At 35.1% G+C, this 16,905-nt stretch overlaps 1 protein-coding gene across 1 annotated transcript; it reads left to right on the top strand.

The window, feature by feature from the left end:
* The first annotated feature begins 1,365 nt into the window (after positions 1 to 1,365).
* On the top strand, positions 1,366 to 3,450 carry LOC145035068 (protein ASPARTIC PROTEASE IN GUARD CELL 1-like). The gene has a single exon (XM_078983645.1). It carries the CDS (start codon positions 1,563 to 1,565, stop codon positions 3,225 to 3,227), a length of 1,665 nt encoding a protein of 554 aa, XP_078839771.1. The 5' UTR covers positions 1,366 to 1,562; the 3' UTR covers positions 3,228 to 3,450.
* The last annotated feature ends 13,455 nt before the right edge of the window (positions 3,451 to 16,905 follow it).

Below are 16,905 nucleotides of genomic sequence, written 5' to 3' on the forward strand. Positions count from 1 at the left end.
TGATCCTGATTAACTTATTTGTATTTCGGTAAATCATTAAAGGATTGTTTGATAGCAAATGTACAATTGAGTGCTCAACGACTTGTATGAATGATACATAGGTTTCAATATGAGATTGCTCAAATGATATGTTAATATCATTTTAACTTTCAAATAAAAAATCATTTATGTATAGAATTATAATTTTTTAAAAATTACAAAACACATTCAAATCAATCAAATTCATGGATATCCCCCCTCAAAAAAAAAAAAAAAAAATGCAATTCCAACTCAAAATCCAAGAATCGTATAAACCTAATCTTCAAAACTTAAGAATTAAATAAACCTAATCTTCATCTCAAAACTCATAGATTTCAAAACATATTCCAAATAACAAAGAACCAGATAAATTTAATCTTCAAACCTACTCTCCTAATCTTAAAATAGTTAGGAGAAAGTTGTGTTTTAGAAACAACGGCGATGATCGTGGAGGTGACAGCGGTTATGATAGAAAAGTTAGATAAACCTTAGCCTCAATCTTTTTTTTTTTCTCTTTTTCTATTTGGTATTTATTTTCTTGTTTTTCTAGTTCAACCCTAACACACACACACACAATATGGTAGTGGTGACGACGACGACGGTGGAGTTTAAGGGCGTCAATGACGATGATGGAGGACAACGACATTGATGGTGGAAAGATGTTGATGAAGAATTTTATTCAGATAAAGACGAGTAATCAGTGTAAATTCTCATTAGGTGATTGATTTAGATTCATTTTTCCATTTGAATAGTGCATATGACTCTAATCAATTCAAAAGTTAAAATTAAACAAATCGAACACTCTTTAATGGCTTAACTATTAAGAGACTATCAACCATGCTCTAATCAATCCACACCCAAAAGTAATTTGGGGGACTAAAACATAATCTTCTAAACGTGTGGGTTAATGGAATTATCATATTTGAAATTTTGATTAAGTTTCCAACAATTATATAACTTCTTAGTAGAAAAAAAATGGTAAAGTGAGGAGACCAATACAAATTACACAAAAAGTTTCTTTTAAAACCGAAGTCGCACAACCTACTCAAAAACAAATTAAAAAGATCAGTCAATCCACTTGAATTATAAATTATAAACAGTAAACACTCATATAATGGGTAGCAGGGTAGGCGAAATTACCTCTCGTCTCATAACTGTTGGAAACTTAAATTTAATAATGTTACTTTTTTTTTTTTTTTTTTCAGAATAAAAAATCAAATAAAATCTATCGAGTAAAGTTAATTTGAATAAAATGTTAAAATAAGCTAAGCGTGAGGAAACCCTTTTTACTCATGGAGGGATTATTAAATGGTTGTGGTCTCCCCCAACCTCCTTTTTCCCTTTTCAACTCTTTTTGTGAGAGTCAAAATGATGTTCCCACCAATCCCTCCTTGATTTTGAGTCTGCGTTCTTCATTCCCCATTTCCACAAAATCAATCCCTAAAAGCCCAATGAATCAAAAAGCAGTTTGATCAAATTCACAACATATAAAAGCTTTCCTTCTGTTTTTGTTTTGTTCAGTTTACAAGAATCGACTGTCATCGATGGTGTTCAAGTGCTCTCTGTTTCTTCTGATCTTCTGCTTTCTGGGTTCTACTTTCGGAGTTCATCATGCTCGCACCCATCTTCAGAATCTAAATCCAAATGCTTCTTCACTTCTCGCCGGAATCGAAATACCTAATCATTCAAGCTTTAATGGAATCTCGGATTCTTCTTCTTCTTCTTCAGATTGCGGCTTCTCCTCACCGGAGAAAACAGAAACATCAGACGGAAGAGAAACAGGTAGGAATGAATTTGAATCGGTCAAACTCCACCTGAAACACCGATCACCGGGTCAAACTTCCATGCCCGCTAAAGAATCATTATTCCATTCGGCCGCAAGTGATGTCAACAGGATCCAAACGCTTCACAAAAGGATCCTAGAGAAGAAGATTCGCAACACCGTTATGAATCCGAAGAAGCACGATGAAAGTTCTGCCGTAAAGCTGAAGCTTGCAGTAGAAGAAGCGCCGGCGGTGGTGGAGAGTTACGCCGGAAAGCTTATGGGTACTCTGAAATCAGGGGTAACACTCGGTTCTGGAGAGTATTTCATGGATGTTTTTCTGGGTACGCCTCCTAAACACTACTCCCTTATACTCGATACTGGTAGCGATTTGAATTGGATCCAATGTACACCCTGCCACGATTGCTTCGAACAAACAGGACCCCATTACGATCCCCAACAATCATCATCTTACCGGAATATCAGTTGCCATGATCGCCGGTGCAGCCTTGTTTCATCCCCGGAACCTTCCAGACCTTGCAAAGCTGAAGATGAATCTCAATCATGCCCTTATTTTTACTGGTACGGCGACAGTTCCAACACCACCGGCGATTTCGCCACAGAGACTTTCACAGTGAACTTGACCACCAATGTCGATGGGCATAAACAACAGCACAAGGAGGTCCAGGTAAATAATGTCATGTTCGGCTGCGGCCATTGGAACCGAGGTCTATTTCATGGTGCTGCTGGATTGCTAGGGCTCGGACGAGGCCCACTATCCTTCGCCTCTCAACTCCAATCTTTATACGGCCATTCCTTTTCCTATTGTCTTGTTGATCGAGACAGCAACTCCAGCGTCAGCAGCAAGTTGATTTTCGGAGAAGACAAGGGTCTTTTGAATCACCCGGAATTAAATTTCACTTCATTGATCGGCGGCAAAGAAGCTCCGGTCGACGTTTTCTACTACGTTCACATCAAATCCGTGATCGTCGCCGGAGAAACCCTGGATATACCTGAACACACATGGGATTTAACGGCAGATGGATTTGGGGGAACCATCATCGATTCCGGAACTACTCTTAGTTACTTTGCTGATCCTGCTTACAACATCATCAAGAAAGCATTCATGGAGAAAGTTAAAGGCTACCCTTTGGTTAACGATTTCCCAATCCTTGAACCCTGTTATAACGTTTCTGGGATTGCGGATTATAAAAAAGATTTGCCATCTTTTGGGATCCTGTTCAACGATGGCGCAGTGTGGAATTTCCCTGTTGACAATTATTTCATCAAACTTGAACCCGAAGAGATTGTGTGCTTGGCAGTTTTGGGGACACCACGATCTTCTTTATCGATTATTGGCAATTATCAGCAGCAGAACTTTCATATCATGTATGATACGAAGAAATCTAGGCTCGGATTTGCTCCAACAAGGTGTGCAGATGTTTAATTTAAAAGGTGAAACATTTGTCGAGAAGTTTGTAAACAAAATAGCGATGAAGCGATGAAGGGCTTTCTTTCTTTTTTTTTTTTTAATTCTTTTTTTCATTTTTCCGGCCTAGAAGTCGAGAATGGCCGGGACATAGATTTTAATTTTAACACTTGATCGACGATAAAATTGTATCATGGACAATATAATTATAAACTTAATACAGTCCCTATTTTTCATTTAATGGATTCTTTTAGGTGTATTACATTGTTGTGTTTGGATGTGTTGCTAAAGTGATTGCAACTTGAAGTCACGTTAAATAATTATATGGGTTCTGTTTTTTAACTTTGATAAGACGATTATTAGATTATCATTTTTTGATAGTGAACTTTTAAGTTGCAATAACCATTTTGCAACTTGCAGCGTCCATGAGAAAACTTTTGGAAACTTACAGCAACTATCAAGTATAGTATCCCGATACCACCAAAGAAAATACAAAAATGACATTAACAAAAAGAAAATACAAAAATGACATTAACAAAACCACTAATAGCAGATGGGTTAGTTGAAATCCATACTTTTGTCCGAACAAAATTAAGGTCAAAAGTTTTCTTTGGTGTTAGTTTGATTTAGTTTTCTGTGACGATGTGATGATTTTATCTTTTGGATTTTTATTTTTTATATCTTTTATTTAATTTACCATTTTTCTAAATATATATGTAAAAAGAATCAATCCCATCCAAACCTACTACTAACTCACTCACCTAATTTCCTACTCTTCTCTCTATCGAACCACCATTGTCGTCGGAACCATTGTCATCGTCGGACCACCATTCTCGTTGACCATCACCATCGCTGGACCACAACCCCTTGTCGGTCTAACACATGAGATGTTCCTACCCAACTACCACCCACTTCTAGCATATGTTCGTCAACAGTGGAGAAAACCGGTTAGACCACTAGCTCCGACGAAAGCGCTTACACGTCGGGAATAAGAGAGATAGATTAAGGAAACCTGTCAGACCTTTGTCCTTCTCATCAAACCTCTCCCATTCTCAATGAAACTTCACTCTTCGCATCACAAACCTAAAATCCAAATCGATGGAGATAACGACGTTAGGGTTTTTAATGACCACCATTCCAGATCCAGCTCCGATTAGGGTTATCGACTTCATCCCCCATCGTCTCCACCACCACCAACCTCTGATCTAAAAGCCGTCGTCACCTACAGAAAACCTTAATCGATCTAAATTCACCGTCACCTGAATAACTAGGGTTTTGTCACCATCGATACTATGCAACCCTAGCACCGTCAATCTGATTTACAATGTCATCTTTGTCATTCCCCTTCTCTGACAACAATCTATGTGTAATCAGAAACCATATCGTCGTCGATCTTTGGGTCCTCAGTCTCCAGAAGCATCTTCAGAAAGCTTCGATAAAACCACATACTCTGATTTAGGTTTTCAGTGACAGGGGTTTTAAGATTTGGAAGGACAAATCTCCAGCAAAGTAGGTGGTGACGGTCGTTGGTCACATTTCCGATAATGAAGGAAGAGGGAGAGAGACGGGATTGAAAGTAGGTTAAAGTTTGGCCAGGTTGTTAAAGGATTGGTGTATAATTTCTTTCTTTTTTTTCATTTTAATCAAGAAAACTCTAAAATAAATAAAAATAAATAAAGTAAAAAGTAAATAGAGAGGCAAAGAAGGTTATTACTGATGGGTTTTGTAGGTTGTAAATATTTGCATGAGGTGGAAAATAACTTAACTCTTAAGTTCACATGCAACCTAATTGGATCTATGTTTTCACTATTAATAACAATAAACTATGAACATCAAGAACCCTAAAGGAACTTTATAATAATTGAAAATAAGCATAAAGTTAGGGTTTACATACCTTTTGATTATTATAGTAAATAACCAAACAAAATTCATTCTTGAAAGCCTTGGAAAGCAATCACCAAAAGTTTAGTGCCTCTAATTGTTTGTACCAGAACCCTAGAATGAAGAGGAAAAAGAGAAGAGAAAAAGAAATTTCATTCCTATGCATGTAAGTAGAGACATGAACGAAAATTATGAGCTAAGAGGTCCTATTTATAGTTTTGGTAATTTGCAGTCAAAACAAGATTTGAATTGATTAAATAATAGACTTAATCCTAATTTAAATCATTTCCTTTTAGACATCTAGGAGACTTCCAGAAACCCTAGGAACCCCTCCAAAACCATCCATCCCATAGAGGGTTCTAGAATTGTTTCTTTTGTTTAACTATTGAATAATTACATGCAATTCATCCTTTGGACCTTTAATTAATTCCAATTAATTTTGATTAATAATTAATTAATCTTAATTGATTTTTTATTAATTTATTAACTATATAAATTAACAAATCAATTATTCAACTATTTTCACATATTAATTTATTATAAAAAATTAACAGATCAATTATCTATTTCCAATTAATATATTAATCACATAATATATTAACAAATTATTTCTCTCTCTCTCTCTCTCTCTCTCTCTCTCTCTCTCTTCAAATATAATTTCTAGCTATTTCTGGTTATGAGGGTAACCTAAAAAGGACTTTGTTTCTATTTGCAAGTTTATACCAATTTAGTTATGAGCTTAGACACCTTAATCCAACGGTCTCCCACTTGGATAAGTCTATAACTACAATTACAAGTATAACCAAACAGTAGAGAGTGCTTTCCAAAGCCATTGTTGAAATCTGATCTAATCATACATTGGCACTAAGATAAGAGATCAAATATTCCTTGGTTCTACAAGATATCGTATGGACATGAGACATAGATCAGAATCAATCTCATAGTCCAAGATTTTGTTTCTCGATTTCCTAATTTATGAAACTGAATTCAAACTACTAATTGAACACATCAATTTACTATAAACAATTCCATGGTAATGAAGGTTTAAATTCAAGGTACACTACTTGAACACTTCTCTTTCATTAAATTTTCTAACTCACATGTAGACTTTTTAACCATCTCTCATTATGAAAATTTGCCATATTCCCAAATGACCATTAATTATGATCAAGAATCATCTCAATCTAGAATCAGGTCACTATGGTCTGTCCAAATTAATATCATACTTCTAACTGTTCACAAGCAACCAATCTTTGTTATTACCTTAGAATTTCCTTGATAATTGCTTAACAACTTTAGTCACACAAAATTCTAATCAGTTTCCTCACAATGCTCTGAGCATTTGAAAAATTAGAATAAGTGAATATTATAGCATATTTAATTGATCATATATCCGAAGCATATGGAACCTGATTCATTATGTCTCACATAAGGATTTGATATTTTTTCAATTTCTTGCTATAATATTTCTATATATCGAATTTCCTATGTTGAACCATTTCAACATCATATTCATATATGTCTATGACTAAGTTCTGTTAAACTAGACGATCTAAACATTTAGATTTGAAAAGAAGTATGAGTGCCCTCTCCCTTAAGTCTACTATAGCGAAACAATTCTCAAAATTTTCAATTTGCAAATTGAAAAAAAATTCGCTACGAACATTATTGTCAACATGCAATACTAGCATAATAATTATGCTCCCACTAGCTTTTACATGTACCCAAAAATCAACTGGACTTCTAGAAATCAATACTCTTGACTTTCTTACTTAAGTACAAATTTCTGTTACGTGATGCTTAAATAAGTCTCCAACTATACTTCTTAAGCTTATACACCTTTATTGGATAGCATGTGTGTGTTTAAACCCTTTCAAAACTTATAGATATATGTCTTGAAAGTTCAAACAATTCCTTGTCATTCCTCACAAATCGAAATATGAAAAGGGATGTTGTAATCATATTGTGAATTTGAGAATGCAACTAACATAACCAATATCCATATTGATCTTTATTAGATCTTTAAATCTACCAGCGAAAGTATTTCCTCACAATCATTCTCAATAATTAGAGCGAAAACTTTGCCACCTAGATTTTATGGTGCATACGTTCTCATCCATGTGAATCTATCATTTCCAATCTACCATCACAAGAAAAGGTTTTGGTTTTCCTTCCTGGATTGAACTTTGTTATTCTAAATTTATTACCCTATGGTAGCACAAGGGCTAACAGTGCTTCCATGTTGTCACCAAGTCACCCATGTTGATCAATACACTTTCATTGACCAACACGCTTTTCTTTTGTAGTTAAATGAAAATAGAACTCATAAGCATTTCTAACTCAACTAGAAGCGTAAAGAAATAAGAATGTGTCAACCAAAAATGATAGGTTATCAACCTCAGGTCTCGTGCTAGTGATAACTAAAAGGTTTATTATCACTTGACTCTTGAAACTCTCAATATTAATATGATTCCCACGGACTTCTTGACATATGAGTTTTATCTCAAGGAACGTTCTTTGATGAGCTAAAACATATATTCAAAAGTTCGTTTGGATTCTCGACAAAAAAACACTTCATATAATAGGTTTCAGTTTATCTTTTGTTTCTCGATTAATGAAAATATCACAACTCCAATTCTATATGTGCTAGAGTAAGAAAACATTTTTACTCCACATATTTTGAGGTGTTTTCAACCTTCTTAGTTTGAAAAGAGTTTCAAGATATGATTCATAGTTACTAGAGCATGAATCTACAACTTCATTAAGAATGAAGTATAACTCGTCTCCTGATCAACCTATTTCCAACAATATCTTATTCCTCTTTTTAGTCATATAATCGCACTAAGATGTTCTTCGATGATCAATTGCGATATAAATCCACAATCACTAAGATGATCATAAAACATGATTCTAAAGTATTATCCTTTCCTTTCATATTGCAGAAATTTTTATCTTTCTGCCTAATAAATTATTCTTATTCGTTCTATTACTCTTTGAATCCTTTCAAACTATTATAATTATGTTTAATCTTAAAAACACAACCATACTTACTGAAGCATCAATAAAACATGACGAATAGAGTTATCGTCCTCTGTGGTGCATCTAAATAGCCCATATCCACATGTACTAGATCCATTAGTCCTTCACTTGCCTCACATAAACATGTGAACAATGAATTAGCCATAATTTTCCAAAGAACAAGATTGTTGTTCATCACAAAATTTGAATTGTGTAACTCCAAGTTTCTATCCAATTTGAAACTTGGTGATGATAATTCTTTTCACTTAGTCAATTATGACAATACCACAGGCGATATCATAAGAGTCAAATTCACAATTAATATTGATATTATTATAAATGTAACCAACACTTTCATAAATGTCATTACAAGGAAATATAAAATAAGGCAAGCAGACAAACCAAATTTTCACTTTTAGTGAAAATAAATGAAAATTTGGAACTTGTCCTTAAAACGCATAAAATGAAAACTATGTTTCCAAACATATCTAAGAAGTAATAACAATCTATAAAATTTTTGTAACTCCTAAGTACTAGCTCCAAATTTTGATCATCGAACCATGTAACCAATGTCCATTTCTCATGATCAGATTTAGCTCACCTTGCTCAAGCTTCTTTCTTTCTCTTAGCTCCTTTAATACCATAAAAATATGATCATCACATTATGTATTAATAGTTTATGAATAGGAAGTTATAAAACAATGAAGTCAGATAATGGATATACCTGAAGAGAGTCACATGAATTGACTTTTACTATCTATAAGACCTTTTAGGTATTTTAGGCAGCTTCATTTCCAATGTCTCTTCAATTGGCAGAAGAAACAAATGGACTCATTGGGATGAACACATGGAATTGTCCTAGAACTACCTTGTGGCACGTACTTGAGTGTACGCTCATCGTACTCGAATACGTGCTTGTGACGCAGACATGATGGCCTCATTCCTGGCCACCATTCCCAGACACCAAACCCTCCTAACCCTAAATCTTTGTCCTTATAGCTGGAGAGTGCATTTGTGTAACGACGTGAATTTTCAAAATAAATTTTCATTTTTAATCATATAATCTTCATAACATATTTCAGAAAACATCATTCATTTAGTTACATAACATAACTCTGAGTTTAATCAGTTAATAATCCAGGATCCTCGAAACATAATTCTTTCTCTGGTGTGTACAATCAAGTCGGTTCTGTTCCTCGATCTGAGAAAACCTGAAACACATAACACATAACATGGTAAGCACGAAGCTTAGTGAGTTCCCCAAAATATCACGCACAAGTAATTAGCCGCTCGAGGCTATAGCTCTGTAAGACCTTCCGGTTAATGTGTCTCAGTAGAACCCTCCAGTCCTATAGCTCGTTGGACCCTCCGGTCCGGTCTGGTTCGTTGGACCCTTCGGTCCGGTCTCGTTGAGAGCCTTCCGGCCTCATAGTTCGTTGGACCCTCCGGTCCGGTCTATTTAGCACATAGCATGAAATCACACAGATAAAATGCATAACTCTAGCAAGCACATAAGACCCTCTGGTCACACATAATTACCACTCTAGGTAAAGTATAGTGTTAAGACTCACCTGGTGGCTAGTAGGTAATAGATAACACTCAAAAACCCTGGACTAGCCTCCGCCTACACATTAGACAAGCATCGCGATCATTATTCGCCTTATTACTCATTTACTCCTTAAGTCCTCTTTTCCCCTTTTTACCCTCAGGATGGGTAAAAGTCTATTTTACCCCTCCTTGGTCCCTCCTGCCCCTTATTGACTCACCCAGTAAGTCAACAGAAAGCCAGACCGAGTCAACAACCATGATTGACCTGTTCGTCGAGTCCACTCGTATTCTCCACGTTCTTCCTAGCGTTCACTCATATCACTGAGTTGACTCTTAACTCGATGAGTTAACACTGGGTCCAGGTTACTAGGCCATACCCGCTACGACACTTCAAGTCATTCCATGGACTCGGTGAGTTGGCCCCATCAGATTTCTCATTCAGCCACCTGAGGTCAGATCTGTAACTCTAACTCATAGATCTAACCTCCTAATACTCAAAATTCATGTAAAGGTCTGATCTTGATATCCATGCATGGTATATGTTGGATTAGTGTCTAAGTCCATAACTATTTTGGTATGTACTTGACCCGATTATGAGCATGGTCCTTTTGGGTTGCCTTCACCATAGCAATATGTAGGATGAATTAAGGAGAGAAAGGTTTAAATATGATTTATTAATATATTATGAGAATAATATATTAAAGGAGAAATCATATTGTTTAATTAATATTAGTCAAGAATTAATTAAGTATTAATTTTGTGGCTAAAAGAGATTAATTAAATTTAGGGGACTGGACTGCAATTATTGGATAATTGAGTTATTGGGCTAAGGAATGCTAAAGGAATAAGGGGTGAACGAAATTATGATGGAAGCCCATCATATTTTCGTCCATAGCCTTGTCCAGAAGGTTCCATGGGCTGCTTAGAGTTTAAGTTGTCCATTAGGGTTTTGACTGAAACCCTAGCAGCCCACACAAGTATATAAAGGACCCCTTAGGCTCCAAAAACGTGAACAACTGATTCTTTAGGGTTTCTAGTTGTTTTTGGGCAGCCTCCTTTCTTCTCCTCTTCATCCAAGTTGCATAAGGTGTTTGTGACTCCATTAGAGGTGCAGCACTTGAGGCACTAAGCTCTTAAAGCCAATTCATGCAAGGAATTGATTGTTATTGCTATATAACAATCAAAAGTAATTATATAAACCCTAATTCAGTTTATAATATGTTAGATCTAAGTTTATTAGTCTTGGATTCAAAGCATGTACAATAGAGAAACCTAGATCCAAGCATTAGGGTTTGTATGAGCACATAGGATTGTTCTTATGCATAAAACCCATCAGTGGTATCAGAGCCTTGATTGGTTTCAATTGTATGTGATGCTTAACTACTTTATTTGCTGAAAAATCGATTTTTAGCCTCTGCCCGACCTGACTCGGTGAGTCAGTGGATGAACTCGGGGAGTCTGTCCCTGACTCGGCGAGTCCAGGGGTCAGACAGAGGGAATTCCGGGTTTTTGCTGCTGTTTTGACTTGGATTTGATACCTAATTCGTTCTTTTGAAGTTAAAATCCGATTTTTATCTTAAATTAGTGATCATCCTTGCCAAAACAATAGATAATTTCAAATCTTTTAAATATTGGTTGTTTATGTGATAATTATGGATTATTTAAAGTTATTTGGTAATTATCTAGTGACTAAAATAAGATTAGGTCAAATATAGATAATTATGAAATTAATTGTTTAATTTGAATTATTTGTTGTTTGATCCCTAACGTTTTGAAATGTTTCAAAACTTGCCCTCAAGTTTTGGAATCTAAAAGTTGATTAAAAGTTTAATTTTGAAATGTTAAATTCTAAAACCCTAGTAATTTGAAAAGTTCAAATCACACCCTTATGGTTTTGTTAATTAATTAAAGTGTATAATTAAAAGTGATTTAATAAACCCATAAAGTTTTTGGTTTACATTTAATTAAATTAAAAGTATAATTTACTAAGTTAAACCACCTAGTATTTTAAAAGTGTAAAATACACCCTATACTATATATAACATTAAAAGTCTATTATTATATATGTATGAGTAAACAGTTAGTCTTACCGTTAGTAGGCCTCATTCACGAAGCTGGTCTATAAGGGGTGTTTAAGGAAATTGCCTATAAAATGGCGATTGAATGGGTATCCACTCTTACCCACCGCACTCTTGACTAGTGGAGGGTCGTTAGCCGAACGGGTAGGATAGGATAGAAACCTTCCATTATAAGTATAATGAAGTACAAAGTAACTAAATGCTTTTACAAATTCCCAAATCATAGTTACTTTAGGAAAAATGTGAAATTGTATGCTAACCCATGGAATTACACTTCGTACCCTTGTCAAACGTTAGTGGAGCGTGTGTGGTTAACCGGCACACTAATTTGGGGATGACATTGGTGGCGAAGGGCGGCTCGATGCTTATCATAGATCAATGGAGCGTGTGTGGCTAACCGGCACATTGATTAGGTGATAGTAGCATTGGGCGCACCACGTGATTCGTATGGTTATTCACACCTTGTTTGTGATCCTCGGCATCCCTGTCACAAATAGTAGGGCATAATCGAGATTAGACATGCCATTGAAAAGTTCAATGAATCTCAAAAGATCTAGGAGTTTCAATTCATTTAAAACTTAAACTTCCTTTCGTTTTTCATGGTGGAAATTGGTAAATCGTCATTTACCTACCTTCAAATATTTTGCAACTAGATTACGGCATCCCTCTTCTAGGTTGTAGAGTATTGTGTTGGATCCTAGCTTGATGTTTCATTTGGGTGTTACATCAAGAATTCTAATCAACATAACTTGAATTTTCTCCCGTTTTGTAGATGTCTGAATCTTACAATGGTCTTCCTAAATCCTTTGGAACAAGCTTTCCAAATGAAGATGACGTTCCGAGATACGATCAAGGAAATGAGAGTCACGCTTCACTTCCTCCACCTCCTCCAATTATTCTCCCTGACCCACAAGTTCAAAGGCTTGAAAAGTTCAAGCTCACTCAATCCCTTTTGGCGAGTAAACACGAAGATGGGAAACCTGTGTGTGCACACGTCTTAGAGATGAAGTCACACATTGATAGGTTAAGCATGTTGGGTGTCGAGATTTCAAGCAAGTTGGTTGTTGACTGGGTTCTTCAGTCACTTCCTGAATCATATAGTGAGTTCGTTAGAGAGTACTATATGATGGACCACAACGTGACCCTAATTGATCTCACCTATTTGCTTATAGCTGCTGAATCAGCAATGGTTTGGCGTGCTGGTCAAGCAAATTTGTATAGTGAATCAAACTCCCAAACTTCAATGGACACTGGCAACATTGGAAGTCCAGAAAGAACTAAGTCTGTGATTGTCCGATGTGTTGTGCCAAAGGAGTCCATTTGCTTTTATTGCCAAGAGAAGGGGCATTGGAGATGAAGTTGCCCTAACTACCTGAGAGATCTAAGAGATGGGAGAGTCAAGACGTATGGCTCTACTTCAGGTAAAATCCATTATCTAACTCTTTTGAGTTCCTATTCTAGATTCTTAATACATGATGTGATAAGATTACATTTTGATGTTTTGTAGGATCGAAGAAAAGAGAGGAAGCTTGAGAAAAGAAGTGAGCTGAATCTAATCATGAAGAAATGGATTTCGATCGCATTACTTGAAGAATGGATTCTTGAGCTACTACTTGGAGTTAGAATAGATGGTTAAGAAATATGTAACAACATAGTTTTTCAATTGAATTACATTGTAAGGACAAATTTTTTCCGCAATAAAATGAATTTTGATTTTATCTTATTTATTTATCCTTGCGATGGCATGCATGAAAAATTGATGTTTGAATGTTTCTATTATTAGCAATAATGGATTTGATTCTTAATTGTATTATTTGTGGAAGTGTCAAGAGTTTACCAAGTAAGGAGAGTTTCTCATCCCCCAAGTTTCAATTGGACAGAAACTTGGAATCATGCAATGTGTATTGTATGATGAATGAAAAACCTTCACATTTGGGAAACTTAGACTAATTCTTTGGCAAAGTGTCAATTGAAGGACAAGGAGATCAAGTACACAAGGTTGTGTGTTGATCAAGTCCACCACAAGAGTGACAAAGATATTCGTCATGATTTACTAAAGCTTAGTAAATATGATTATACTTATAAGATTAAGTATAATTCTGAGTTGATTGAAAAAGTTTCAATGAATAGTAGAACAAATAAAGAAGAATGAAGTAGGCAGAAAGATAAAAGTTTCTCTATTCTAAGAAGAAGGGAGAGTACCTTTTATTGTGTTTTATGATAAGTCTTAAAGATTAAGAACCGTGTCTCAATAGATCCTCTAAGTGAGTCTTAGTGCAATTGCATGTCTAAGAAGAGGTATCAAGTATTGTAGAAATGGTTAAATCAATAAGTCAATCATACTTCGTTCCAATATCAAGTCTTAGAGTCAAGTTTGTAACATTGAGTGAAAAGTCTTAAGTAGGTTTATAACACTCATCAAATGTGGAATTTGGAAAAGTTTTCTTATTCTTGCACATTTGAAATTGGTAAGTTGTGCTGTCTTGGATAAGACAAAGACCAACTAGGACCAATTGTGTGAAGTCTTTTGTCTTGATAAGAACTACACTAACTCTTGAGTATTTGCTTTGTCAAGAAATGTTTCTTGACAATAGAATCTTATATGTCAAGGAGTCAGTGGGAGTCTAAATGTCTTGAAAGTTTTCAAGAACAAATCAAGAATAAACCTTATCGATCATCACTAGCACACGACTTGAGGTTTACAATCTATCGTGCTGACATTATTTTGTTTCTGTGCCATTCCAATTGAGTTAATTGTGTATATGAGTTCTATGAGTTCTCATTTGAATACATACTAAAGCCTTAGTCAAAGGAAAGTACATTGATATGTAAGGATAAGTTACTAAACTACTTGGAAGACATGGTGGGCACTCGTGTTACCATAGGGCAAGAAATCAAGATTAAGAAAGTTCAGTCCATATGAGTTTGGATTTGTCGCGAACCTTGGTTTTGGCAAATTCACATGGATAGGAACTCATACACCATAAAATCTAAGTGTCATAAGATTCTCTCCTTCATGAAAATGATTGTGAGGAAATGCTTTCACTAAGAGAGATTTTAAGAAGATATCGATTGTGAAAATTGTATTCTCAAATTCAATTATGGTTACGGCATCCCTTTCCATAGTTCGAATTGTGAGATTTGGCATTTAGTTTGAACATTTGGAACTTAGTAACATAAGTTCTAAATTGTTTAAACACACATATGAGCTATCTAAGGCAAAGGTGTATAAGTTTTAGAAGCTTAGATAAAAGCTTATTGAAGCATTTGGTATTAGAAATATGAATTTCATAAATTCAATAGGCATTGTTTTCTGGAAGTTCATTTGTTTTCTGAATACATGTCAAACCTAGTGGGAGCATAAATGTTATGCTTATATGATAATCATCATGATAGTGGGAGCATAAGAGTTATACTTGTATGATTATTATGGCAAGTATTGCATGTTAGCAATATTAATTATAGAAAAACAAAGATTCAATTTGCAAAGTTGCATGGTTGAAAAGTTGTTTTGCTATAATTAAGGGAGAGAATATTATACTTCGTTTCAAAATCTAAAGCTTAGATTGAGAAACTTTAATAAATTTAGTCAAAGGATACATAGTGTGTTCTCAAATTTCGATTATGATTACGGCATCCCTCTTCATAGTTCGAATTGTGAGAACATGACACATAAAATACTATGGCAAAAGATTGGTAAAGTATCATATCTTTATGTAAGACATTATGCATCATGTCCCATACGCTTCGGGTATAGGATCGATTGCAAATGTTATAATATTTGACCATTCTAAAATTTTCTAAATGCCTAGCGCATTAAGAGGGAAAAAGGACTAGAATTGGTTTTGACTAAAATAATTAAACAACTATCAAAGGACGATCCAAAGTTCGTTGAGGATTGGTCGCTTGTGAGTAGTTGGAAGTATGGTATTGGATGGACCATATTGACATTATTATGAATAGATAAGATTCTATTAAGAATGAGTTGTCATATGGCAAATGTGGAAATGTTTCCATATTGGGAGTTGGATATTAAGAATCTATGTCTAGATTAGAAACTTTTATGCAAGAAGGATGTTCAAAGGAATGTACTTTGAATGTGAGACTTCACATCTATGGAATTGTCTTGTAACAATTTCTAAGAAAGTACTTTGTAATTTCATTAGCTAAGTCTTGGTGACTTTTGTGCTATGATTTTGCAAAGGGATCATTGCATAAAATGTTAGAATCTAGCATATTCTAGTAGTGGCAAGAACCTTGTGTTCTTACACTAACAATGGGGATTAAGGAATTGTGAAATGAGCATCATTGAAAAAGTTTTTCAATTGATCTATTTCACAAAGCATGGACCATAGGAAACAAGGTGTGCATGCTTAGAGCATGGGACAATCGTTGTTGTAATTCAAGTAATGAGTTGATTATCCGAAACATTAAATGATAAATAATGAGTAATCAATATGGTGGATAAATAGAAGGGTTTTATTTACTCTCACAAGTTTGGGGCCATATAGGATTAAGTATTGTTGTTATGTTTCAGTTTGCATGTTTTGACTTCCCGAATAACTAGGTTATTCAAACATCCACAGTCGGTCATACGTTGGGAGTAGGTATGAATAAAGACTGTCATGAATCTGTCTGTAGATTGTCTGAAGTGTTTAGACATGGCATAAGTTTGTTGCAGAGTTCATGAGTGCTTTGATAAGATTAGAGTATTGGATTAAACCCACGCTCACTTGGATCACTTCATGGTTTTATCATGAGTGATTAGTGAGACGATAATATTGTATATTCTTGAAGCCGAGATGTGTGAGTTGTTATTTGTTGGTCAGTTACACATTGATAATAAGTAAACGCACCAGTAACTTGGTGTTATAAAACTTATTGTTGTGTGTGATTCGATCAGTAAATGCAAGCGAGCATTTGAGTCAAAGTTTATCCATTCCTTTTACCCAAAGTGGGATAAAAGCGATATCTATGGGCCTCTCGATGATTTAATGATGACACCTAAGCGCTTGGCCAAGTCGGGACTAAGTTGATGTGTTCAATTGTAGTCTGTTGTCAGTCATCATAAATCGGAAGTCGGGAAACAGTATAGAGAGAATGATTGAAATTCATGTCTTATGTCTATACGATATCTTGAGAATGGAGGAATATATAATCCCTTATCTAGA

Source organism: Lactuca saligna, chromosome 3, assembly GCF_052625555.1.
Source record: "Lactuca saligna cultivar CGN05327 chromosome 3, ASM5262555v1, whole genome shotgun sequence".
Taxonomy (NCBI): domain Eukaryota; kingdom Viridiplantae; phylum Streptophyta; class Magnoliopsida; order Asterales; family Asteraceae; genus Lactuca; species Lactuca saligna.

Excerpts from the sequence above, each read along its gene's own strand:
- LOC145035068 (XM_078983645.1), top strand. The coding sequence starts at position 1,563 with ATGGTGTTCAAGTGCTCTCTGTTTCTTCTGATCTTCTGCTTTCTGGGT.